Genomic DNA, 27259 nt, shown 5'->3' on the forward strand with positions numbered 1-27259 from the left:
AATGTTGGCTTGAACTCATAACCCTGATATCAATAATTGCATGTTCCACTTACTGAGCCAGCCAGGTGCCCCAACCTTATGTATTAAAAAAAAAATTTTTTTTTAATGTTCTATTTATTTTTGATAGAGACAGAGTGTGACTGGGATAGGGACAGAGAGAGAGGGGAACAGAAGATCTGAAGCAGGCTCTGTGCTGATAGCAACAAGCCCGATGCGGGGCTCAAACTCACAAACTGTGAGATCATGACCCCAGCTGATGTCAGATGCTCAACCAACTGAGTCACCCAGATGCCCTCAACCTTATGTATTTAAATACAATTTATAGTCTGATGAATCCTGAAATTGTGTCATAGCCCTGATCTCTCCTTGAATTCCAACTGTCAGTACAATACGACCAGTTGGGTTTTAAAATATATACTTCAAATGTAACATGACTACAAGGGAATCCTGCATTTTTTGACCATTTCTCTCCCAATCTTCCCAATTTATGTGAAGCCATCGACATTTACTTGGTCACCCAATTCTCAATTTTTCTTTCTTTTTAAGTCTTTTTCAAGCCATTCTTTTTTTCTTTTTTAATGTTTATTTTTGAGAGAGCGAGAGTGGGGGAGGGACAGAGAGAGGGAGACAGAGGATCTGAAGCCAGCTCTGTACTGACAGCAGAAAGCCCAATGTGGGGCTCAAACCCATGAGCCAGGAGATCATGGCCTGATAACCTGAGCTGAAGTCGAGGCTTAATTGATTGAGCCACTCAGGTGCCCCTTTTCAAGTCATTCTTGATCATTCTCTTGTCATCACAGAAACCCCCACTCTGTTCCATTATTTTATCTACTTGCAAGTTCTGTGGCTTTACCTCCAAAATATATCTCGTGTCCACAAACGTCTCCCATCTACACTACTTCTACTTTAGTCAAGATCACCAGCATTTCTTAGAGTATGCTGCAACAGACCTCTAACTACCCTGTCTCTTACTTCTTGCCTTCTCGCCAACAAAGTAAGCTCCCAAGAGCACCAGAATTATCTTTAAAAAATGTTTAAAAGTTATACCCCTCCTGAAAGCCTCCAACTACTTTATTTTTAATACTTATTTATTCTTGACAGAGAGAGACAGAGCGTGAGCTGGGGAGGGGCAGAGAGAGAGGCAGACACAGAATCCAAAGCAGGTTCCAGGCTCTGAGCTGTCAGCACAGAGCCCGACGGGGGGCTGGAACTCACAGACCGCAAGATCATGACCTGAGCCAAAGTCAGCCACTCAACCGACGGAGCCACCCAGCAGCCCCTAACCTCCAATTACTTTAAACTGCACATAGAATACAATAACAATGTCAATACCACAGCCTTCAAAGCTTTGTATGATGTACCTGGCTCTTGCTATCTCTCCAAGTTTTCTTGTATCACTGTCCCCCTTGTTTTGGATTCCAGCTACCTCGCTTTCTTACTGTTTTTAGTGTGATAGAGTGAAAGCTCCATAAATGCAGGGATTTTTGTGTCGAGTTTTTCCTTTTGTTTACAGTGTTGACAAATCCCAAAGCACCTAGGACATTGCCTGGCATATCATAAGCATTCAATGAATACTAATTCAGTGGGGGAATGAATCAATATGTGCACACCATGCCTTTTTTTTTTTTTCCTCTTACGTTTTTACATTTGCCATTTTCTCAGACTGGAATGTTCTCCAAGATCTTAGCAAGGATGGCTTTTGTTTCCTTCCTCCAAGTTTTTATCTAAATTCTAGTTAATTAACATACAGTGTAATATTAGTTTCAGATGTAGGATTTAGTGATTCATCACTTACAACACCCAGTGTTCATCACCACAGGTGCCCTCCTTAATATGCATCACCGTTTAGCCCATCCTCCCTCACAACTCCCCTCCAGCAACCCTAAAATCCTCAGTGTTCTTTGCAGTTGAATCTGTTTTATGGTTTGCCTCTCTCTCTTTTATTCCCCTATGTTCATCTGTTACATTTCTTAATTCCACATACGAGTGAAATCATATGGTATTTGTCTTTCTCTGACAAACTTATTTTGCTTAGCATAATACTCTCTAACTCCATCCATGTCATTGCAAATGGCAAGATATTCTTTTTTATCGCTGAGTAATATTCTATTGCATCTCTCTCTCTCTCTCTCTCTCTCTCTCTCTCTCTGTATGTATTCTACTTCTTCTGTATCCATTCATCGGTCAATGGACATTTGGGCTCTTTCCATAATTTGGTTATTGTTGATAGTGCTGCTATAAACATTGGGGTGTATGTATCTCTTCAAATCTGTATTTTTGTATCCTTTGGGTTAATGCCTAGAAGCGCAATTGCTGAATTGTAGGGTAGTTCTATTTTTAACTTCTTGAGGAACCTCCTTACTGTTTTCCAGAGTGGCTGCTCAGTTTGCATTCCCACCAGCGGTGTAAGAGGGTTCCCCTTTCTCCACATCCTTGTCAACATCTGTTGTTTCCTGTGTTGTGAATTTTAATGGCTGCCTTCCCCCCCCTCTGCCCTTCCCCCATTATTCTAGTCTCAGCTCAAACGTTAGTATTTTAGAAAAGACATTTTTGACACTCTATTTAAATTGTCAGCATTTCCCTCTCCTTTGCTTTTTCCTGCTTTAGTTTCTTCACAGCACTTATCATCGCCTGGAATTATCTTGTTAATTTTCTTCTGATGCCTCTACTACATACAGTACATATTCAATAAATACTTACATGCCAAAAGGGGTGAATTTTACTGAGTGTAAATTTAAAATTAAAAATTTATATGAAATGCAGAGTCCTGAGTTTCACTCAAGGCCTTCTGAATAAAAAAATCTCTGGGGTGGTGTCTCCCTGTAATATGTGTGCACTCTAAAGTTTCAGATCATTTCTCCAAGTCTGTGAGGGTAACTGGTGCTTTGCAGTCCAGATGGCCCCATTCCTCATGGCAACTTCCTCTTTTGGATTCCTTGGTGTTATTTCTGGTCAGCGGACCTCATTTGGGACCATTGTAATCCATTAAGGGGCATGTAATGTCAAATATCAAAATGGGGAAAGTTTTCTCTAGAGGTCAAGAGATACAAGAGCGGACCTGTCCAGTCTCTGGCATTGTTTGTCTGCTTACAGCACTAAAGGGGAACACTGGAGTGACTCTTTTAACCAATACAGTCTTTGTTAAGGCAACTGCTTCCAAGTGTCTGTCCACTGAAGAGTTACTAGCATCCGCCTTATCAGGCCCCAGATTACGCTTTCTTCTCAATTAAATTCAAGTGTTTAAGGATCGCTGAATTCTAAGTCCAGCGTGACCTCCATCTCTGTGGAGGAACAAGACATGGTCTAGTCATGGTCTACCTTACAAGGTAATCAACTGTCTTGAAGCTTGAAAAACACTATGTTCTTCTTTCCACTTTGTTTCCAGTGTTTTTTTTTTTTTTTTCGTTTTTGTTTTTAATAAACGAAACAGTGAGGAGGACATTGCTGAATGAATTTTACAAATTCCCCTCCCCACCAGTGGGTGTTTTCCAGTCTCAAGTCTTTTGCTTAGTTGTGCTTTCTTCCCCTTCTTCTTGGTTAGCCAATTAGTTTAGCAGTTTTGTAGGTCTTATCGTCATTAACACCCTCTATTCGTTTGAGTTCCAGCGTGGGAGGTACTTTTACATGCAAATCTGTCTTCAAAACAATGTAGCAAGGTAGATGTCTTGGAAGGGAACACTCCCTGAAGGTTCCAAGGTTCGAAGTTTTTTCGAGATTTAGTTGCCATTCTTATTCAGGGTGTGTAACGAGGGCTGGGCGTCTTGCTCCAAAGCTTGGGCTCATTTCTGTGCACTTGGCTGCCCTTTGGGGAGGCAATTTTAAGGGATGGTAGGATGTGGAAGCCTGAGGTTAAGAAATGAGTGATTGAGTTGCCGGTTCATCAGTGTTGGATAATATTTCGTGTTTCTGAAAATCATTTCCTTTTTCAGAATGGGAGAGGGTAAAGGAGAGATGCAGTGAGGGGCTCCAGGGTTGGGCAAGGACTGAGCAAAGACGCAGTCGCGCGGTCAGAGGTAGCGGCGCCATCAGCCCCAGGAGGAGCGGCGCTCGGATCGCGCTGCACTCCGGGAGGCTGGAGCCCGAGGCCCAGGAGCCCGAGGCCCAGGAAGGCGCTTGACCACCGGTCGAGGCCGGCGCCGCCTTCGGAGTTGGCGCGTAGCATCCGTACAACTGAGCCTCCGCAGGCAGGTCGGCTTCAGGTGCAAAACTGTGTGAGGGCGCCAAGCAGGAGCACGCCCGTAAGCCGGCGGCGCGCTCCCCCCGCCACATCCCCTGGTGCGGCTGCTCAGCACACCGAGCATCTCGGGTGCAGGGGGCTGGCTCGGCCCAGAAGAGCACTCCAACCCGTCTAATCCGGCCACCGAGGTTGAACATTTCCCCCACCTCCGCGGCCACGGGACCCTCAGGGCCGGCTTGACCCTGAATCCTAAGAGTCGGGTTTTCTGATTGGCTGAGAGTACAAACGCAAGCGAGCGCTGACTGAGACCCGCTCTTTGATTGGGTTTTAAATGAACAGCAGAGCACGAAATAAAGAGGCCTTCAGTCATTGGGCCATTGTGTGAATCTCCTTTTGGCTTTCTCTGCCGCCTGAATAAGCGTCTCAGGATCTTCGTCATGAGTCTTAAATCTGGGCCTGTCAGTTCGCCCCAGCATTACTCGTCTCTAAGCAGGGCATGGGGTTTACGCAGTTCAACCAATCATATGACGTCGAGATCAGGTTGCCAGGCAGATTATGCTAATAAGGCCCCGCCTTTTATGCTGCTCCCACTCTGCGGCGGGAAGAACCACCTGGAGGTGGCGGGGGGGGTTTGATTTCCATCACCCCTAGGGAGAGAGGATCGGGGACCCGCTGATCTTCCAGCTCCCCTCACCCAACGTCGTGTAAGTACCTAAAGGATTAAGGGAACCGGATAAGCCAGCGTCCAGAGTACCCCATCGACTGGGAGGGTGTTTCGTCTTTGCTTAGTCCCACCCAAAATGGCGCCAAGCTCTTTCCGCGTCTCAGAGCCCGGCCGGGGCCAACCGACCGCGGACCCGGGTGGGGGGGGGAAACTGATGGTGGTGGTGGGGGGGAGAAATCCCGGCGGCACCGCCCGATGGTACAGTCCAGCCGGGGCTGGGACAAGGCACCTCACTCGGGGTGGGGGGTCAAACCATCTGCACCTTCTAAGGGGAAAGGGGCAAAACCCCCTAAAGGAGCCCCTCCTGGCGCTGCGTTCAGCGATGGCTTCGGCGCCTCTTGGCCCCTGCCTTCCCCGCGCGCAGCCTCCCCTCTGCGACCCCCGAGTGGCTCGCACGCTCCGCCGGCCGCGCGCACCTCTCCTCCCCTGCCCGCGTTGGTTGGGCCGGGACGGCAGTTGGGCGCCCTGCGCGCTCCTGCGGCGGCGGTTGGGTCGGCGCTCGGGGTGCGGCGGCCGCTCGGGGTGCGGCGGGCGGTCTCCGCCGGCCCGATACCCGGGGGGCGGCGCGGGGGTGGCGGCGCGGTCCGGGCCTCGGGGCCAAGCGGGCGGTCGGCCCGCGTGATGGAGGGCTCCCGCGGCTGGGGCGCCCCGCTTTGTCTCGTGAGGCCGCGCCACCCACCTGCCATTGATTGCCGGTCCCACCCCAGTCCCACATTTACAAGCTGGCGTCGCCGGGATCCGGGGAGGCCGGGCTTGGAGGGGCGTGGGGATGGCACGTTTGGGTCAGTCTCGGTAAACAGCGTCCCGGGGGTGGGCAGGGCGCAGGCCGAGGTCAACCTGCGCCCGGTGTTGCGTGCAAAGGCGTGAGCCCGAGGCCCTTTGCGAGCGGGTTGGTTGTGTGTAGTTCCAGCCGATCATCAGCTTTCCTTAAGCATTTCTAAGTCCGCAGCCAGGTGTTAGGTACTCTACCAAGTAAGATGAAAACGCGGCGCTGTTGAATTTTGTGTGCGGGCGTGTTTAGCCTTGTTTGGAGGATTTGCTGGATTTCAATTTTCAAACAGTGTTTGTGTACATTTAAGCACAAGGAGGGCTGCTGGTGGTGCTGTCATCGAGGATTAAGTGTGCGACGAGTCCCACCCAGCTCAGCCCTGTGCCGAAGTCTGCGCCATCGTCTGTTCAAATCTTGTCCCCCCAAATTCTTGACCCTCAACAGTACTTACCTTCATTAAAAACCAAAAGAATCACTCGTGACTGTACTGTGGCCTCTTTGCCCGACCCATTCCTTTGACATCACTCTAGCTTTTGCAGTAAGCTCTTTGAAGGCAGGAAGGTACACTGTTTTGGGTACTCTTCTCCGCACTCCACACCCACTCCCCCCCCCCCCCCACCTCAGTAGTTTGCACCTTCAGGAACCATACTTCTATGTTGCCGTCCAATTCAGAAAACAAAATTGTCATTGTTGGCGGCAAAGCCCTGTTGCAAGCAGTGTTGATTCAAACTGGTATATTTAGAAAGTTACTTCTACGTTTACTTTTTTCGTGAATTGAGGTGAACTTGACAAATGAGCCGTTTTAAAGCGAACAATTTAGTCGTCGGTCTACATTTTAAAATTTTCGACCAAGACATTTTTCCCACCTTGAGACTCCTTAAGAGGGATCAATTAAGATTGATTTATTCTTTGAGCATTAAACTGCTTTCTGTTTTTCTAAGTGAAGCATTTTTTAGTTTTCTAATGTTTTGCAGCACAAGTATTAATGTGTGCATCTGTATTGTACGCGTGAATATAATCAAGATTCTACTACAGACAAGGCATGGGCCCTGAATGCTTTCTTCTTAGATTAGCGTGGTATAAGGGATAGCCTGTCAATGCAATATAATCCTGTTGATTGGCACTGCCTCAGATTCCACCTGTCTAAATTTTTTCTCCCTAGTTTTGACAATAATACGTGATCGTTGTAGAAAATGCAGAAAACCTAGGAACAGTATAAAATACCATAACTGAAAGTAAAATTACCAGAAATAATCCCTGCTGCTATTTTTAGTGTGCTCCAAATCTTTTGTGTGTGTATGTATGAAACATTTTTACAAACTCGGCATCGCGTGTGTGGTTTTTGTATCTAGTTTCCGTTGTTTTTAATGTAGATGGGTAGGTACCCTGAGGACTTCGCTGATGATTTGCCACTTGCAGTAGTTTTCCCCATTACTTGAAGGGGCGTCATGAAATCCTCTGAACTGTAGGAATTACAGCGTTTGATTTCTTTTACTTTTTACAAACGTATCCTGATGGGATGAGTTTCTGTATAACAAGCAGAATTGATCAGAGTGCTTAATTTTACCTTTTAAGCACTAGTCAACACATCGTAACTACATACTTTGATTTGGTAAAAGTGATAAACGGTGAAACTCTTGTTTGCAATGTTTGAATGGTTTAGTGTGAGTCTGTTTTAAAATTGAATGCTGATGTACTTTGACCTATTACCACATAAAATACATAATCTCCGACCCTACCTCTTGCCCAGAGAGTGGAGACACACCCTGTCCAGCAATTTGTATGTATTTTTACAGGCAGAATTTACTGATTATTGTCTAAATTTATCATAAGTACTTCAATAGATTAGCAAATAAGAATTTGATCTGGTGTCTAGATCTTAAGACCCAGTGAGTTAAGAAAAAGGAAATGGGGGCTCCAGGGTGCCTCAGTCCTATGCAGCTCAGTTCTGGGGTTCCAGCCCTGCCTCAGGCTCTCTGCTGTCAGCTCAGAGCCGGGTTCAGATCCTCTGTCCCCCTCTCTCTCTGCCCTTCCCCCATTTGCTTGCACTCTCTCTCTCTCTCTCTCTCTCTCTCTCTCAAAAATACATAAAACATTAAAAAAAAGAAAAGAAAAAGGAAACGTTTGCTACCACCAAATCTTTACTGAAGGGTACCTCTGGAATTCTCCTTGGGTATTGTGTGGGAGGAGGAGGGTGAGAGGGGAGCTCTGACTTCATTATTTTGGTTCTTCTCTGTTGAAGCCTTCCTCTCCCTCTTCTGGCATTTTACCGTTTACATGATTTACTTAAATCACTGCTAAATCTAGCCTCTGTCTTTTTTTTTTTTTTCAAAGCCACATTCCTATTTCAAGATTTATGTGGAACATTCTGAACAGGTGCCTTTCCAGTTTATTGCCTACAGCACCTTTTTTTTTTTTTTTTTTTAATGTTTATTTATTTTTGAGACAGAGAGAGACAGAGCATGAACGGGGGAGGGTCACAGAGAGAAGGAGACACAGAATCTGAAACAGGCTCCAGGCTCTGAGCTGTCAGCACAGAGCCCGACGCGGGGCTCGAACCCACGAACCGTGAGATCATGACCTGAGCCGAAGTCGGACGCTTAACCGACTGAGCCACCCAGGCGCCCCGCACCTTCTGTGACATTGATACTTCACTATTAGTACTGAAACATTATTTCCAATTCCCTTATCCAAATCCTTCAGAGGCTTATACATTACCTGTGTAGATTTTAAATTTGTTCAGGTTATGGAAAGCACCTGGAAGTAGTTTTTTTGTTTGTTTTTATCTTTTGTTTTTGATAACTTTGAAATAGTTTAGAGATTACTTGGTGGGGGTGGTGAGGAAATGGGGAGGGAGGGGAGAAATTATGGATAATTCCAAATCACAATTATAGCAAGACTAGTTACAATGTAGAGGAAACAAATATCATAAAATCAATACTGTACAATACTTTAAGAACCTCCAGTACATTGCTGAAAGGTCATTATCTGCTAAAATGGCCCATTATTGTTTGTTATTCATTTCCTAGTTGAACTCTCATTTATTTCAACATTAGAATATTGGAGCTACATGCTCCTTTTCTTGACCCATATCCTTCACTTTCTGGGTCTGACTCTGGTTGTGATCCACAGCCTCTTTCCGGCTGTGATCTTTATACACACACACACATACACATATATATTTAATTTATTTTTTTAATGTTTATTTATTTTTGGGAGAGGGAGAGCGAGAATCCCAAGGAGGCTCCACACTGTCAGTGCAGAGCCTGATGCGGGGCTTGAACCCACCAACTGTGAGATTGGGACCTGCTCTAAAATCAAGACTCAGTCGTTCAATCTACTGAGCCACCCAGGTGCTCCATGTTGTGATCTTTGAAGGGCTGCTCCTGGGGCACCTGGGTGGCTCAGTTGATTCAATGACTGACTCTATTCTAGCTCAGGTCATGATCCCGGGATCATTGGATGCAGCCCAGTGTCAGGCTCCACACTCAGCTTGGGATTCTCTCTCTCTCTCCCCCTCTCTTCCTCTGTCCCTCTCCCCACCATGTACCACCCACCCCTCTAAAAAACAAAATAAATAAATACATTTATTCAAAAAAGAAAAGAGCTATTCCTTAGATCTGTGCCGTCCAACATGGTAGCCAGTAGCCGTATGTGGCTATGGAGCACTTGAAATTTAGCTTGTGCTGTAAGTGTGAAAAACATGCTAGATTTTGAGATTCGGTATGAAAAAAATTCAATTTATAAAATACTTTAAAGTTTAGTATTTTTAAATTAAGAGAATTCTTTAAGTTTACTTATTTATTTTTGAGAGAGAGATGGGGACAGAGAGAGAGGGAGAGAGGGAGAGGGGCAGCTAGAGGGGGAGAGAGAGAATACCACACAGGCTCCATGCTGTAAGCATGGAGCCCAACCTGGGGCTCTGTCCCACAAACGTGAGATCATGACCTGAGCTGAAACCAAGAGTCAGACACTTAGCTGACTGGGCCACCCAGGTGCCCCTATTTATTTATTTTTAAGTAATGTCTATACCCAGTGTGGGGCTTGAACTCATGACCCGGAGATCAAGAGTCTCATGCTCTTCCAACTGAGCCAGCCAGGTGCTCTTAAAATACTGATTATATGTTGAAATGATAATATGTTGCATATACTAGGTTAAATAAATATATAATTGCAGTTAATCTCACCTGTTTCAACTTTTAAAAGATGTAGCTACTTAGATTTAAAATTACATATGTGGCTTGCATGTATGGCTTCTATGATATTTCTAGAACTGTGCAGCTTTAGACTTAGTTTGATAGGGGTGGGAGTGTTTCTAAGCAGTAAGCTGTAATAAGTAATTACCTATGTATTAATTAATATGTATTATTACATACACTTAGTACTTAATATGGAGTAAGTAATAGGATAATGTATTATCTTTTCCTTTCTATGGTTTCATCTAATAGATACTGCTAATGTGTACATGTGTCTGATTTTTTTCTTAGTGCTTATGATAGCTCTCTCAGACACATTATTCTTTTGAAGAAAATCTTAAAACCACCTCCAGATAATTGAGTTAACTGTTGAATTAATGTATTCAATTAATCATTTGAACTTAAAATAATAAAATGGAAATCTGTTGAGCACATAATCCATTAAAAAAAAGTTGAGCTAAGCACAATCAGCTGAATTTTCTCAAACTTGGTCTGCTACTTACTCATTGATTTTTATAATGAATCACTTTTGCAAAGATTTAAGAAATATTTCTAGGCAAAACTTGAAATTGAGAAAATCAAGCTCACAGTTCTTTTTCTCCTATGACTTAGGAAAAGCCCATGATAATTTGATTTCAATTGTGGAACATTTTGGACCACCAGCTCATGGGACAATTGTCTTTTTGTTTTGTTTTGTTTGTTGTTTTTTTAAAGTAGGCTTCATGCCCAGCGTGGAGCCCACCATGGGGCTTAAACTCACGACCCCGAGATCAAGACCTGAGCTGAGATCAAGAGTTGGATGCTTAACCAACTGAGCCACCCAGGTGCCCCTGGGATAACTGTCCTTTTAAACACAAAAGAGTCATAGCCTACAGATAAAATCATATCCCTTTTACACCTATAATTGAAAACATTGAGAGTTTTGCCCCAACTTACCTTTGTAGAAATATTTCCTTTTACTACCCTGTATGGAGGTTTGATATGGTGTAGCATTGAACAGCATGGGCTCTGCAGGGAAAAGAACCTAGATTTATAGACTAGATTCACTTGACTCATCTTGGGTCCATTACATAATATCTGTAAACTTAGTTTATCAAATCATTTGGCTAGTTTCTTAATTACTATTATTTGTTAATTTTTTAAAATGCTTATTTATATTTGAGAGAGAGACAGAGAGAGCGCAAGCCAGGGAGGGGCACAGAGAGAGAGAGAGAGAGAGACAGAGACAGAGACAGAGACAGAATCTGAAGCAGTATCCAGACTCTGAGCTGTCAGCACAGAGCTGGACACGGGGCTCGAACTCAAAAGTGGTGAGATCATCATCTGAGCTGAAGTCGGATGTTCAACTAACTGAGCTACCCAGGTGTCTTGACTAGTTTCTTAATTGTTAATGGGGATAATAATAGTATCCCTCTCATAGTCTCAGTGTGAGGATGCTTGTCATTAATTAGTACAGTAGTATAAACAGCTCAATAACAAAGCAAATAGTGATCAGTGGGTCAGTATCTGTTTGCCGATTTTGGACCCTCTGCTTCAGCCAAACTGGTCTTCCCACTGTCCTTGCAGTATTCTGGAGATTTCCTTCATGTTTTCACTCCTTCATTTCTCAAATGGAATGTTTGTCTTCTCCTTGTACATCCCCACTCCCCTGCCCCCAACCCAGCCTCCTCCTCCAGTTCTGCCTACCAAATTCCAATCCATCCTTCTAGAGCAGTTGGTTGGTAATTTTTTTTTTTGTTTTTTTGGTAAAGAACCAGGGACTAAATATTTGTGGTTTTGTGGGCCATATGGTCCCTGTTACAACTATTCCTTCACCCCTGTCGTGTGAAAGCATGGCTGTGTTCCAATGAAACTTTATTTATGGGCCCTGAAATGTAATGTAATATAACTTTCATGTATGATGAAATACTCTTTTTTTTCTAAGTCTTTGCAACTATTTTAAAATGTAGAAACCATTCTTAGCACACAGGTTATATCCAAAAATAGGTGTCGAGCCACACTTGGGCTGTAGTTTGCCAATCTCTATGCTAGAGCAAGTCGAAAGCACATAGTCTTTCTTCACTGAGGCCCTATTTGACCATGTTACTTGGAAGTGATCCTTTTGTCTCTGTCCTACAGGATTTTTGTACTGCTTTGTAATTAATAGTACCATTTATTGAGTAATTAATCTGTATCACGTAGCAATTATTTGTGCTTATGTCTTGTTTCCTAAACATGTTATAAATTCCTAGAAGTGATGGATACTTTTTTGCCTCCCTCGTCATATAGAATGCGGTACAAGAATGCCTTTTACTTACTGGATTCTAAATGTTTGGAGGAATAAAGCAGTGAGTGTAATTAAGGTATTCAAAGTGATTTCTGAAGTTTTCTTCCCTTCAAAATTATTTTTTTTTAAGTTTATTTGTTTTTGAGAGAGAAGGAGAGAGTGTGTGAGCATGAGTGGGGGAGGGCAGAAAGAGAATGCCAAGCAGGTTCTGTGCTGTCAGTGCAGAGCTGGATGTGGGATTCGATCTCACGAAGTGTAAGATCATGACCTGAGCCGAAATCAAGAGTCCGATGCTTAACCAATTGAGCTACCCAGGCACCCCATTTTCTTCAAAATTCTTATTTTTGTGTGCAAATCTCTACCATTTTCTTAGCGTTGCTTGAAGATTTTGAGGCCAATCTGTTGGGGGTTATTTTCAGTCTTGCTACAAACCATGATTGTAGGCAACCTTAGTCTCATGTCCTTCTGGTAGTGGAACACCTTTGAGTAAATGTTGCTTTGTGTTTTTGACCAACCATTTTAGTTGTTTTCTAAGGAATTTGTTTATGTTTCATCCTTAATGTGTGACATTGACAGAACCATATTGTAACTACTTTACAAATGGAAAAAAAGGAGGCAATTTTAGCAAATGATTTAAGAGTGGTGGGAGCTAAGGCCAGGAGCAAGGTGTGTGGGTTCTCAATCCCAGACAACAGTGTGTATATTAACAAGATTTCAGTCTCTTACTTATTTATTCATCCTGTCTTGAAGTTGATGAATGAAATTATTCTGCATTGTAAGTACTTCATACATTGATAACTATAAGGACCTACAACCAGTAGGTGTTTAGGCCACTTGTTTATGTGACATATAAGTTTTCTCAACTACATTAAACCTGCTGAGGTGAGATATGACATAAGTACAAAATGATAATTCTAGAATTAAAACTAAATTATGGGGTGCCAGTGGAATGTGTGACTCTCGATCTCAAGGTTTTGAGTTCAAGCCCCAAGTTGGGAGTAGAGATTATTTAAAAAACAAAACAAACAAACCCCAAACCTAAATTATATAGCTGAAATTGTACTTTGATGAACTTTGTTTTATTGAAAAATTTTAAGTATGTTTATATTCATTCTTTTATATATGAATGATATATGAGTTATCCCAAACTCTAGCTGTCTCATCAAAAAAAAATGATATATTTTTATACATCATTTAAAAAATCATTTCTTTTTTCAGACTATAGGAGCTGTAGGACTTCTGGTTGGCTCAGTCAGTGGAGCATGTGACTCTTGATTTCAGGGTTGTGATTTGGAGCCCCATGTTGGGTGTAGAGATTGTTTAAAAATAAAATCCTAAAAAAAAAAGTATAGGAGATATATTTTAAGTCTAACAAAATATGTATAAAAGACCTTTACAAAAAAATTCTAAAACTTTATCGAGTGACTTTAAGTGAAGTCTAAATAAATGAAGAAGATACACTGGGTCAAGGATTGGAAGATTGGATATTGCAGTATGTCAGTTCTTTGGAAACAGACTTATAGATTTAATATAATTCCAGCAAATTAAAAAAACAACAACAACTAGACAAGCTGATGGGGTGCGTGGGTGACTCAGTCGGTTGAGCGACCAACTCTTGATTTTGGCTCAGGTCATGATCCCAGGGTCATGGGATCGAGCCTTGTGTTGGGCTCTGTGCTGAGTGTGGAGCCTGCTTAAGATTCTCTCTCTTTCTCTTCCTCTCCCTTTGTCCTTTGCCCCCCCCCAAAAAAAAACAAAAACAAAAATCTAGACAAGCTGATGCTAAAATATCTGTCAATGCCTAAGAAAAGGCAAGAGACTCTTGAAAAAGAAAAAAAATAAATTGGAAAAACTTCTCTACTGGAAGTCAACAAAAGCTATAATAATTAAGACAGTGTAGTATTGGCACCAAGATAGACTAATTGATCAATGGAATGCCGCAGGAGTCCAGAAACAGATTCACATGCATTCAAACACTTAATTTATGACCCAGGAAGCATGGCAGTTGAAAGGCAAAACAATAAATCTTTTAAGTTAACATAGGAGAATATATCCATGACTCAGTATAGGTCTTGAATATTGAATCTTATTGTAGATAAGATGTTACCTGCAGTAATAAAATAATGGGCAGAAGTCTTGAACGGGCCCTTCAGAAAAGGAGATATCCAAATGTCTAATAAACCGATAATAAGGTGTTCACCCTTGTTAATAATTAAGAAAATGCAAGCTATAACCACAGTGCCATATTCCTGTATACCTAAATTATAGTTGGCAGTAACAAATTCTGAAGCTGTGTTGAGCAATATGAATATTCACACCTGGCCGATGGGAATATAAGTTGCTATGACTACTTTGGGAAAGCAGTTTGGTATTACCTAGAAAGTAAAAAAATATGCAGTCTCTAAAGCCCAGCAATTCCAGTGTTAGAGAAATGCATATACATGAGATAACCAGAAAGTATATTTGGAGTAATTTTCCTGATATGAGCTGACTCAGTTAACACTGAGTATTTGAGGGCTGCTATTTTCTGTTCTGTACACACAGGTAGCGTTTGTTTTGGTACAACTGTGAATTAATGTTATTTATATTTTCCCTTTCTGCTGAATATTTTAATACAATCTTCCATCCAATCTGTTGTTTAGTTCCTAAAATAATGCTGGGCACAAAATTGGCATTTAATAAATATTATGTTTCTAAAAATTGTTGTTTGAATTTTTATTATTTTTATAGCTTTGTAGTTACCTCCACTCTCTGGCCCATTTAAACCTCTTTGTGGGTTTGGTAAATTATAACCTCTTTGGGTTCCTTTGAGATCAAGCCTACCCTAGTGATTGCATCATCTGGTAGGAGGCCAAGGCAACAGCAGCAGGTCCAACCCAAGCGTGGGTTCTGGCAGCTTTGCCTAGGAGGACGCTGTGCAGCAGAGAAGGAAATGATCAAGCTCTGGAGTCAAAGGGATCTGGGTTCAAATCCCACTTACCAGCGTTATGACCTTGGACAAGTACAAATTTTTGGTTGTTGTGAAGATTGAAATTGAGTATTTTTAAATTTTTTAAAATGTTTATTTATTTTTGAGAGAGAGACAGCATGAGTGGGGAAGGGGCAGAGAGAGAGGGAGACACAGAATCTGAAACAGGCTCCAGGATCCGAGCTGTCAACACAGAGCCTGATTCAGGGCTCGAACTCATGAGCCGTGAGATCATGAACTGAGCCAAGTTGGTCGTCCAACCGACAGAGCCACCCAGGTGCCCTGAAATTGAGTATTTTTTAATTTTTAATTTTATTTAAAATGTTTATTATTTATTTTTGAGAGAGAGAGAGAGCCTGAGCATGGCGGGGGGTGGGAGGGCAGAGAGAGAGGAGAACAGGGGATCTGAAGCAAGGTCTGTGCTGACAGCAGAGAGCCTGATGCAGGGCTTAAACTTGTGAGCAGTGAGATCATGACCTGAGCCAAAGTCAGAAGCTTAACAGATTGAGCCACCCAGGAGCCCCAATTGAATATTTTTTATTTTTTTTTAATTATTTTTTTTTAATGTTTATTTATTTTTGAGACAAAGGGAGACAGAGTGCAAGTGGGGGAGGGGCAGAGAGAGAGGGAGACACAGAATCTGAAACAGGCTCCAGGCTTTGACCTATCAGCACAGAGCCTGACGCGGGGCTCAATCCACGAACTGTGAGATCATGACCTGAGCTGAAGTTGGACGCTCAACCGACTGAGCCACCCAGGTGCCCCTTGAGTATTTTTTTTAAAAAGGCCATCTCACAATGCCTGGCATGTGATAGATGCTCAGTAAATGGTAATAGCTATAATTATTACTATTCCCTTGGTGTTTACTTACTAACATTGGATTTCCACAGTATACATTTTCATTAAGATGGACTATGATTATGCTGAATTTTAAAATAAAAAACTGCATCCATTAGGGGATTCTAATTTTGTGGTTTCCGTTAACTACTTCACTGAATTTGCAAATGAATCCAACATGTTTTAGTCTACATCTGAATGAAATGGTTTGTAGAATGAAAGTGTTTGTAGAGTAGATATGGCTGAGCTTTCTAAACAGGAATGCAATGCCACTATTTTGTTTCTCTTTATGGAAGAAAATGCTAATCATGTAGTTTTAAAATTCTATCAGTTTTAATTTGAAATATACACATTTTCTTTTTTTTTTTGAAATATACATATTTTCTTGTGAAACATATCAGCTGAGAACCCTTGCTTATAGTTAAGAGATATTTATTCCCAAATCAATTGTTTAATAATGAAAACATATTAAAATGTCTTTTAATTGGAAGTAAAACTTTCCTGGATATACCTTTATGATCTAATACTTAACCTGGGGTGATCATAACTTTAATAGTTATTAACATTTATAATATGCTCAATACTATTGTACTATATTGTAACTTTTTACTTGTCTTCACATTCAATATTTTCACCTTGCTCTGTACTTTAAGAAATGTCCTGGCTTGAAGAAGGAAGGAAGGATGGAAGGGAGGGATAGAGAGAAAGAGAGAGAGAGGTAGACAGAGAGAGAAAGAAAGAAGGGAGGGAGGAAAGAAAGTAAGAAAGAAAGAAAGAAAGAAAGAAAGAGAAAGAGAGAAAGACATGAAGGAAGGGAGGGAGGGAGGAAGATAGATAGATCCTGGCTTATAGAAGACAATTGTGAATACTAGACCATGCTGGCCTCCTATAGTTAGTTTAAGATGGAGGAAGTTGAAATTTGAAGAAGATTGAATTTTGATTACAAGTCTTACTCATATGCCAGTAAGATAGAGTTTTTATGGAGACAATAACTGCTTCCCCTTGTCATCCGTCTTGTTAATCAAATGCTTGTTTTTGACCATTCTGTGTTTTATTTTTAAATTTGCAAACAAGGGACTGAGGTTGAGGAATGAAAATTTGAAAAGGAACAGCAGGTGAGACCCACATTAACCTGTTGTGGGGGAGTGAATTGGATATAAAGGGAATTACTTCAAACTAGTATCAATTTGCTTTTTGTCCTGGGTCAGCGCCATGGTCCCGCCATGGTGCTGTGTATATTTTAGGAGTTGAAGTAGCCTGAACAGGTAGTCACGCTGTTTTCTCTTGTATTAAACACATAATGTTAATTAAGGAAAATTGTGTTCCAGAATAATTTCCTGCAACCAATTTTAATAGGAAATTCTTTTTTTTAAGTTAAAACAACTTAAACCACTTGAATTTAAAGAGACAGCTTAGCTCTGCCCCTGCCCTGCTCGCTTTTGCTCTCTCTGAAATAAGTAAACATTAAAAAAAAAAGAGAGAGAGAAACAGCTTAGTACTTAAGATTATGCTTCTTTACATTATCCAGTAATTTATCCTAACAATTTGGGATTGTGATGGTTGAGTCATCGTGACGATGGAGAACCATCTGTAAGAAAGGCTTTTAGAGCTTCAGAACACCCATCTGCAGTCTCCTACTTAGTTACTGCAATTGCTAATTCAACAGAAGAGCTTGAGATATTTGGGCCAGATAGCTTTCTGTGTCTAGGTGTGCCAAGGCCACAGCAGGTATTTGTACCCCTGCCAGTTGTCTGGTGAAGCAATGCTACTGTTTGAAAAGGGAGCTGGGGTTAAATGCTTGCAGCTATGTAAATCTATTATCTGAAGTTGAAAAAACATGGGTGCTCAATATTACTTGATGAGTCATTTGTAGCCATTCGTATCCATCGTTGAGTCTTCAAATGTTCCTCATACATCCATATTTACTTTGGAAGCTCTTTTCAAATGTTACTCATTAAGTAGACAGAACAGATTTGCTTGTTAGCAAATGGCGAAGGGAAGCTGGAAAATCAAATACCCATCAGAGCAAGGTGGTTGGCAAGGAAGACCACCTAAATTAACAATTGCCTCAGCCATTTCAGAATTCTGACATAAATTCCACAAACATTTTAGAGAGGCTGGTAAGTTATGTATTTTGAAAGGTGTCGGGATTCTTGCTAAGTTTTTGTTTAGTAATAAAGCGTTTTACTTTGTTTTGTTTTTTTTTAGGTGATGACTTATAGCACTGAAAGTTTGTGTATGAATGTCTATTAATGTCACTAAGCCCCAGTAAGAATTCAGAGCTCTGATCCTTCCTTGCATATTAAAGGCAGGTCTTGGCCTAATTATAATCAGTCTCTCATATTACTTCTAGAATGATTTTCTGCTGTGATAAAAGATTTTTCTTTCCTCATTTGTCCAAGGGTTGGCCAGATTTGGCTGACATCAGAATCACTTGGGGACATTTACTTATTTAGTTTTTTTTTTTTTTTTTTTAATGTTGATTTATTTTTGAGAGAGAGACAGTGCAGGAGCAGGGGAGGGGCAGAGAAGAGAGGGAGACAGACAACCCGAAGCAGGCTCCAGGCTCTGGGCATCAGCACAGAGCCCACGAGGGGCTCAAACCCATGAGCCGTGAGATCATGACCAGATCCAAAGTCGGATGCTTAACCGACTGAGCCACCCAGGTGCCCCTATTTAGTTTTTAAAAATATGGAACACCACGAGTCTGTGTGCTATCCTGGTGTAGGGGCCCTGCTAATCTGAACGTCGTTCCAACTTTCGTATGTGTGCTGCCGAAGGGAACACCTCCTGGGGATGTTGAAAAACTAAAATTCCTGTGGTTCCCGCCTATGTCTGCACTGAATTCTCAGGGAAGTGAGTGCAGGGCTGGCTCAGTTGGTAGAGTATGTGACCCTTGATCTCAAGGTCATGAGTTCAAGCCCCATGTGGGGTTTAGAACTTACTTTAAAAAAGTTCTCAGGAGTAAGGCTCTGGAATTTGTTTCTTTGCCTAGCTCCCTAGGTGATTCTGATAAAACCAGTTCGTGAACTTTGGGAATTGTAACTCTTTTACAGGCTCATCCTGTTCCAGACTTTTCTCTCTCAGTTAGTACGCCCTGAGCATGCCCTCAATTCCTCTCAAGTCTGGAACTTTCTTAACCTGTTTTAATATATATATATATATATATATATATATACACACACACACACACACACACAGTAATATATAATATATAACAATTACATAATAACATAAATATTATGTATGTACACATATGTCAAAGTTCTTGATGTTTATTGCCAAATTGCTTCCTAGAAGGTCTTCACTGATTTAAATGCTCATCTTTCTTTTTCTTTTTAAAAAATGAGTTTATTGAGGTATCATTCATATACTATACAATTCACTCATTTAAAGCATACAGTTCAGAGGCTTTAGTATATTCATAGAGGTTTGCAAGTGTCACCACAGTCAGTTTTGGAATATTTTCATTACCTCCAAAAGAAATTCCATAGCTCTCATCCATGTTGTCCTAATTCCCCATCTTCATTCTGCTGCCTACCTCTATTCATTTGCCCATGCTGCATATTTCCTACAAGTGAAATCATTCAGTATTTGGTCCTTTGTGACTAGTTTCTTTGACTTAGCAGAGCACTTTGTACCTGGTCCTATCAGACATGCCATACTACAGTACTTTCCTTACTGGTGGCCACAAATAATTCCAGTTTTTTTTTTCCTAAGTTTATTTATTTATTTTGAAAGAGAGAGAGAGTGCAAGCAGGGGAAGGGCAGAGAGAGAGAGAGACAGACAGACAGAGACAGAGAATCCCAAGCAGGCTCTGTGCTGTCAGTGCAGAGCCTGACATGGGGCTCAAACCCATGAACTGTGAGATCATGACCTGAGTCGAAACCAAGAGTCGGATGCTTAACCAACTGAGCCACCTAGGCACCCCGTTTCAGGTTTTTTTTTTAAGATTTTATTTTATTAAAAAATTTTTTTTAATGTTTATTTGTGTGTGTGTGTGTGTGTGTGTGTGAGAGAGAGAGAGAGAGAGAGAGAGAGAGAGAGAGAGAGAGCATGAACAGGGAAAGGGCAGAGAGACGCAGAAGGAGACACAGAATCTGAAGCAGACTTCAGGCTCTGAGCTGTCAACACAGAGTCCAATGTGGGGCTCAAACCCACGAACTGTGAGATCATGACCTGAGCTGGGGACAGATGCTCAATGGACTGAGCCACTCAGGCACCCCTTATTTATTTTCAATGTTTGTTTGTTTGTTTGTTTGTTTATTTAGCGCCTGTGTGCACCCGCGCACCAGTGCAAGTGCAGGAGGGGCAGAGAGAGGGGGAGAGAAAGAGAATCCCAAACAGACTGAGAGCTGACAGTGCAGCTCCCATGAATGGGGCTTGATCTCATGTACCATGAGATCATGACCTGAGCTGAAATCAAGAGTCAGACAGTTAACCAACTGAGCCATCCAGACACCCCAGTTCTTCCATTTTTGATAAACACAGTCATCAGATAGAAGAGGAAATGTTTTCCACAGTCTCATATCTTTGGGATTGCCCTCACTTTCCTACTGAGGGAGGCAGCCAGCCAGGCCTTGAAGGATCAGATCCTGGGCAGAGGGGATGTTTATGAAAATGAGCCCAGGCTTTCTGCACCTGCTTTTCCTCTTGGACCATTTTTCAGTTCTTGGGATGTATCAGGAGTCTCAGAAGCTGGTTGGAAGGGGCTTGCTGAGAAGTCTGAGAGGCAGAGAATCCAAAGAGCTTTAGGTAGTCTCTTGGGACTGGAGAGATAAAGATCGAGTTGAAGGCAGTCATAACAGGAGGGCCAACATTTCAGAGGCAAGGAACACACAGAGAGGTGAGCCTGAGACTAGCACTGGTTTTCCTCTGAAGGTATTCACTGCTAAGCTGTGCTGCTCAAGGGGCTAACAAGCACAAAAGCAACAGAACAGAAGAGCATGGATTTTGGTAGTCTCACATTGCTGGGGTGATAGAAACTGGAACTCAGGGCCCAGCAAGGACAAACCTCCCTAGGTGACACCTCAGAGTCTCTGCTACAACTCCCAGAAGGTCAAAGCTAGGAGCAGACCCAATCTTCTAGTTTCATAGACTGCAGAACAGCCAGGGGTCAGCTCCCTGGGACTCAGTGCCCTGTCCTCCCGCAGCCTGCCACGGGATGGGTGGATCGTGGAGGAAGATGGTAGCTGCCTGTGGGAGAGGGCACCATGAGGCTTTCAGGCGGTGGTGGTGTCCTGTTCCTTGCTCCACCGCCTTTACTGTGTGAACATCCCTCAAGTCGGATGCTAATGATTTGTGCTCTTTTCTGTAGGCCTGTGATACACTCTGCTGCTTTGAGGTTCCCTCCTAAAATCTTGTGAGAGGAGAATAGAGGACTCCTGACAGACTCTCTTTGAAATTGCTTTCAGGTTTTACCAGCCAACTAGCTATTCTTTGTAAAAAGGAAAAGGCAAACATCAAGGTTTAGCATTCTTTAGAACTCACACTGAGTGGTGGTTCCTTTTGAACCCTCAAGGATTTTAATGTAGAATTGTGGGCTCAGACCCCCAATAAGACTCTTAGCCAAGGTTTTTCTTTTCTTTGAGGAAGGAGGAGGACTCATTGCCTGGTGGGAAGATTTCTGCATGGGAAGTAGAAGGGCAAAGGGACAGATAAATGGAGGGGGAAAAGAAGGCCAAGGTTACCATTTCAGTTCTGCTTCATACTGCTTGATACACTTCATTCCTTGCTTGTTTTTGTCATCCTGTGTTTTTAATCTTTATTGTTATTATTACTTTTAAACCTTAGTTCAGTTCTCTTCTGGTTACACAGTGTTGTTCTTGATGACGGCCAGAAACGAATTAGGAAAGTTTCTTTAGGATATATTCTGCCATGGTTTTTAGACTGTAACACATCAGCCTTGTAATATTAAAAGTGCAGCTTATTCTGAAATTTGCCTGCCATCATTGCTCATTTACCCCATTTCGGAAGTTTTTTCTGGAGTTTTTTTTTCCAATGGCATAAAATTTTACCTGGAGGGGCACCTGGCTGGCTCAGTTGGTAGAACCTGTGACTCTTGATCTCAGGGCGGTGAGTTCAAGCCCCATATTGGATCTGGAGCCAACTTGAAAAAAAGATAAATGAATAAAATACAATTTTATCTGGCGGAGTTTTTCTGCAGTCTTGAACTTTTCATTATTTGCTTCACTGTTAACACTTATAACAAATGTTAAATGTGAATGGTGTCAGTAAAAATACCTGGAGGACCCCACTGTTATCACTTGTCAATTTTTTATCTTTACCCTCAGACCTCTCTGGTGATACGGAAATATTCCAAATCCATAACAGCTTACTTAGAAACACTTTTTACCTTTGGAACCTAGTCAGAGGCTTGTTGTTATTACATTTTAAGTTTGTTGAAAGCTTTTATGAAAGCCGAGTTTCCCTCATTATTTTTCCCCCTGCTCGCACCTAACTGGCTTCCCTGATTATTTACTTTCTCAGAAACCCTTAGTTCCGTAGGCATATTTTCCCTAATTAACATTGTGTTTATTTTACTTCACTGTGGAATTAAAAATAATATTGTAGTCCTGTGACTCTGCCCTCAAGCATGGGTTTGCAGTAGCCCTTTAGCTGGGGCAGGGGGGCACAGTAGGGTGGGGCTGAGCCCTGGCAAACAGAGGGGGCTCAGGCTGACCAGACCCACGGCTGGGCAAATTATGCCACCTCTCCCTGCAGTCATTTCTCGCTCTGTGAAATGGCACACAGTGTGGCCTTAGTCTCTTCCCAGGGTTGAGGTCAAGAGCAAATCAACAGCATCTGTCGGGGTGCTTGGAACCTCGCTGGACGAGGTTCTAGTATTGTTCTTTTAAATGTCTCATTTCTAGTTTTTCTCAATGTTCCCAATTTGTTGTGAATTTTTAAAATTGCGACACTTACGTGACAGCTTGTTTATTAGACTTCCTCTTCCCAGCAAGATTGGAGAATTTGTGCTGAAATTTGTATAATTTTGGGATTTGCCCATCGCTACTTGCGCTACCAGTTCCTGTTCCTCCTTTAGAATGGAGTCCAGTACTTTTTTCTTTTCTTCCGAGTTCCGAAATGATCTCTCCCAGAAATCAGTTAAATGTAAAACCTCTACTTGCCATTCTAAGTGAGTGAACATAACAGAATTTATTTTCACTTCACTTGGCCTAATTTTATAGCTTTCGAATTTCATACTACACCTCAGTCATGGAGTGGTTAGCAGCTGTTCAGAGCGCTCGTTTATGACTCTGTACTGTTGTTTTCTGAGTGATGAAGGTATGGGTTTTAAACAACTTCATTGGGTTGTTGTGCTATAAAATTGATTCACAAATTGATAAGTGGTCATTGCTTACACTAGTGACTATGGCACGGAAGGCACTCAATACACGTTAGCTATCCACATATCCTGTCCCCAGGGTTGGCCCTGTGCACACTGCGCCCCCGGGCCATGCCCCGGGCACAGTGCCAGAACCAGAGGGCTATGGTTAACAGTAGATGCTCCCGTGGCTGGTGGGATAGGGAGTTTCCCAAACTTTGCATTAAAAAACATGGTGTAAAACCCAAGATGAATCAGGACAGGGGGCTGAGATCCAAGAAATAAATCTAGAACCAGAGTCAGGGAGTTTGTGGGGTAGGAAACCAGGATGTGAGGGAAAAAAGGAGCAGTTGAAATAGGTCCACAGGGCGGCCTGTACTGACTGGGCCTTTAATAAGAAAGTGAACTGAACTTGGCTTCCTTTGTACCCTCTCACCCACCCACCCTGCTCCCCCTAAAATGAAAGTCTCAGAGGTCTCTCTTGTCAGGGAGGTATTTGTACCAAAGAAGTGGGAAGAATGAGACTAAGGTTGGACAGGACGTTGGCAATAAGAGCAGTCACTTCTATTTATTGTTCACCTACTGTGTGCCAGACACTTAGGGGGTGCTTTATATAATGGCAACTATCCTGCTAGAAGAAAAGAACAGCTAATAGGCTGTCAGGAATTCCAGAGACAGGTGTATTGGAAGTCAGCCCCTTTGACCTGAGCTGGGAGTGATTGCAGTGGTGACCTCAGGAGTGCAGGTTCAATCTGGCTGGACGGAGGCCATTGGAGGGCAGGGTTCATCTTGGATGGGAGAATCAATTAGGGGCCCCGAGTGACCATGGGTCACTTCATGGTCCTGATGTAAAAGGGACCAGTAGAATCCCATGTCCAGCATGGTGGAGATGGTTGACCGTTACTACTGCAGCCATATGGTGTATTTTTATCTTAATTTGTTTTTGTGGTAAAGTATACATAAAATAAAATCTGCCGTTTAACCATTTTTCAGCGTACAATTCAGTGGAGGTTAAGTACATTCACGGTGTTGAACAACCATCATCGTTACTCATTTTCAGAACTTTTTCATCACCCCACACAGATACTTTACCCATTAAACAGTAACCTGCCCAGGACCTGGTAACCTCTCTTCTACTTTCTGTCCTGATGCATTTGACTATTCCAGGTACCTTGCCTAAGTGGCGTCCTACCATATGTGTCCTTTTGTGCCTGGCTTATTTCACTTAGCATAATGGCTTAGAAAAAAAAAATTTTTTTTAAAGTTTTTATTTAAGTCATCTCTACACCCAACATGGGGCTTGAACTCATGACCCTGAACAAACCTAGATCAAGAGTCACATGCTCCTCCTACTGTGCCAGCCAGGTGACCCCTTGGCATAATGTTTTTAAGGTTCATCCGCCTTGTAGCATCTGTCAGAATTTCCTTCCTTTTTAAAGCTGAGTAATATTTCATTATACGTATAAACCACGTTGTGTTTCTCTTTTCATTTGTTGATGGCACCTAGGACGTTTTTAACAGCAGTGTTCTCGGCACTTTACCAGGGTCCCATTTGTTCCCAAAAGGTCACTGTACTTAGTAGTCTGAGAATGGTGGGAGCCTAACAGGTGTCTCCTCCCCCAAACCTGACTGTAACTGTTGGGCATCTTTTACCTCAGGAAATCTCTAGCATGGGAATAATCTCATGTTCGGCTTTCCCTTCTAATTCTTACCCAGTTAGCTCAGAACAATCAGATTCACTTTTTGTCTTTGGCTTTTCTTTCCCTTCTCCTGCCCATCCTCCCTCCCCCCTGCCTATTTTGCTTGTTAGTTATTCCTTTCTTAGATTTCTCTCCACCCTGACTCTGTTTATTCCTGTGTTTTCCTGCCTCCTTTCCTCCCAGTCTTATCGCTGTCTTCTGGAATACTCGTATCTCCTTCTGTTTCCTTGTTGCTTGCCTCTCTTTTCTTCTTTTCTTGCCTTACTCCCTTCTCTCTTTCTCCCAATTAATTTCTTCTTGCTCTACCAATTTTAATTTATGGCTCAGAATTGACCCTAATTATTACCTCTTTCATTTAACACCTAAAGTGCTGACTATATTCTAGTGTTCTACGCACTTTGCAGATATTAGTGCCCTTAATCCTCTTTACACCTCTACGAAGTAGATCCTGTTCTTGTTTCTGTGTTATATACGATGACATTGAGCCACAGAGAGGTTAGGTAATTTGTGCAAGGCCAACCATTGGTGAGGGGTGGAGCCAGGATTCGAACCCAGGAGTGTGGCTCCAGCTTATGGGCCTGACCCACTTTGCCACACTGAATGGCGTTCCCTAGCTCACGGGCAGAGGGGTTTTGTAGTTCATGGTCAAGTTAAACGTAAACAATGCTTGTCCCACCAAGCTCTAAATGTTTACGGGTGCCATATCCAGAAGTCTCATTGTAGCAAGGGCGCAGGGGCACAAGAGCACCTGGCCGGGGGTCCCAAACAGGGCACGCTGCTCACAGCTGTCAGAATCCAAAGGCAGAGAGAGCAGTGGTGGGGAAACAAGAAAGGAATTTATTTCAGTGAGGCCAACACTGGGAAGATAGTCCAGTGTCTCAAAGACTGTCTCCAAAGTGCCAAAAATAGTTGCAGGTTTATATAAGGAAAATGTGGGGCAAAGCTGGGTGGGCACGTGCAGGTGGGCAGGAAAGGTCAGGTCAATCATTGTCTTGGGGTCAGTCACACTGAGTCTTGTGTCTTGCTGGCCCAGGGCAGTCCTTACTTCTCGAGGGGGCAGGTTCGGTTCCCATCAGGGAAGGTTATGCTCTCAGAGCCTTCCATCCTCTACAAAAAAGAACCCAACTGGAAAGTTTAAGGTCAGAACAGAGGCAGTCAGAGTCTGTTTTCATCATCTTGTATCTTTACAGGAGTCTTTACAACTTTTATCTTACACTATTTGAACCTGTATTTTTTTCAAGTACCATGATTTTAAAAAATCATTTAATCTTAATTATAAAGGTGAAAAGTATTTTGACAAACTTATTTTCTAAAGAGGTAACTGATTTTCCTTAATACATTTAGTTTTGTTTTCTAGCTTTGTTTAATCACTGATATCTGACATCATAACATAACAGATGGTTCCTTAAATTTTTATTTCAGCTAAATTTATGTTATTTCAATTAAATTATTAGTAAGTGAACTTTTTTATTATCCAGGGAATCAAAATATAGTACGTAACATAACTTTAAAGGAAATATACAAAGCATTGTCCATCAATTTAAATTATCACCGTTTGGAGTGTAATCCATGTCTAAGTTGCTTTTTGTCTTCTACTCATCTTTACTGGGAAGGTTTCTCTAACTGGGGAGTCAAGGACAATAAGCTTAAAAAAAAAAAAAAAAGGAAAGCTAAGATAAACAGTTTTAGGCAGTGTAAGAAATCTCTGCCTAAAGCATCTTCTAAATCTTTTCCACATTCAGTCCAGTGGGGGCAGTGGGGTGGAGGGGTGGAGGGGTGAGAGCCCTACAAGTCACCGGCTCTGCTTTTTGCGCTCTTTATTTGCTGTGTGACTTGAAGTGATGCACCTAATCTCTGGTTTTTCAGTTTGTCATCTACAAAATAGAAGTTGCTCCAGATGGGTGGTTCTCAAACTACTCCCCGCCACCCCGCCCCTTCTGGCCCAACACTAGTGCTCTACAGCTGTACCAAGGTGTTCTTTCTTTTAAATAAAAATAAAGGGTACAATTTTCTTAGTTTTGAGTTTTTACCACATGAAATCTCATTAACCTTTTGTTGCTGTTTCTGTCAGTTGTCTTAGCCAGCACTAGGAGGCCACAAAAAAGTGGCAAAAAGAAAAAAAAATCGGGGAAAACTTGGAACCCTAGTCCTGCTTAATTGATAGGTCTTTCTTTCTTTCTTTGAGGAGGGGGAGGGGGAGAGGGAGGGGGAGAGGGAGCATCTTAAGCAGGCTCCATGCCCAGTGCAGAGCCCGACATGGGGCTCCATCCCATGACCCTGGGATTATGACCTGA

At 42.3% G+C, this 27259-nt stretch overlaps 2 protein-coding genes and 1 non-coding gene across 3 annotated transcripts in view; 1 reads left to right on the plus strand and 2 right to left on the minus strand.

The window, feature by feature from the left end:
- Positions 1 to 4025: 4025 nt before the first annotated feature.
- On the minus strand, positions 4026 to 4616 carry LOC125929552 (putative uncharacterized protein encoded by LINC00167). The gene has a single exon (XM_049640874.1). It carries the CDS (start codon positions 4614 to 4616, stop codon positions 4026 to 4028), a length of 591 nt encoding a protein of 196 aa, XP_049496831.1.
- A 176-nt stretch (positions 4617 to 4792) lies between these two features.
- Positions 4793 to 27259, plus strand: part of PRDM10 (PR/SET domain 10) — a 98777-nt gene continuing 76310 nt past the window's right edge. The window contains exon 1 of the mRNA XM_049654376.1: positions 4793 to 4881. The gene's annotated coding sequence lies outside the window, so the exon portion shown is untranslated. The remainder of the gene's footprint in view (positions 4882 to 27259) is intronic.
- LOC125917497 (U6 spliceosomal RNA) lies at positions 18623 to 18724 on the minus strand. The gene has a single exon (XR_007456206.1). It is a non-coding gene; the product is annotated as a U6 spliceosomal RNA (small nuclear RNA).

Source organism: Panthera uncia, chromosome D1, assembly GCF_023721935.1.
Source record: "Panthera uncia isolate 11264 chromosome D1, Puncia_PCG_1.0, whole genome shotgun sequence".
In the NCBI taxonomy this organism is placed as follows: domain Eukaryota; kingdom Metazoa; phylum Chordata; class Mammalia; order Carnivora; family Felidae; genus Panthera; species Panthera uncia.

What these genes read in the sequence shown, in the direction of transcription:
- LOC125929552 (XM_049640874.1), bottom strand. Translation starts at nt 4,616, where the DNA reads ATGACGAAGATCCTGAGACGCTTATTCAGGCGGCAGAGAAAGCCAAAA.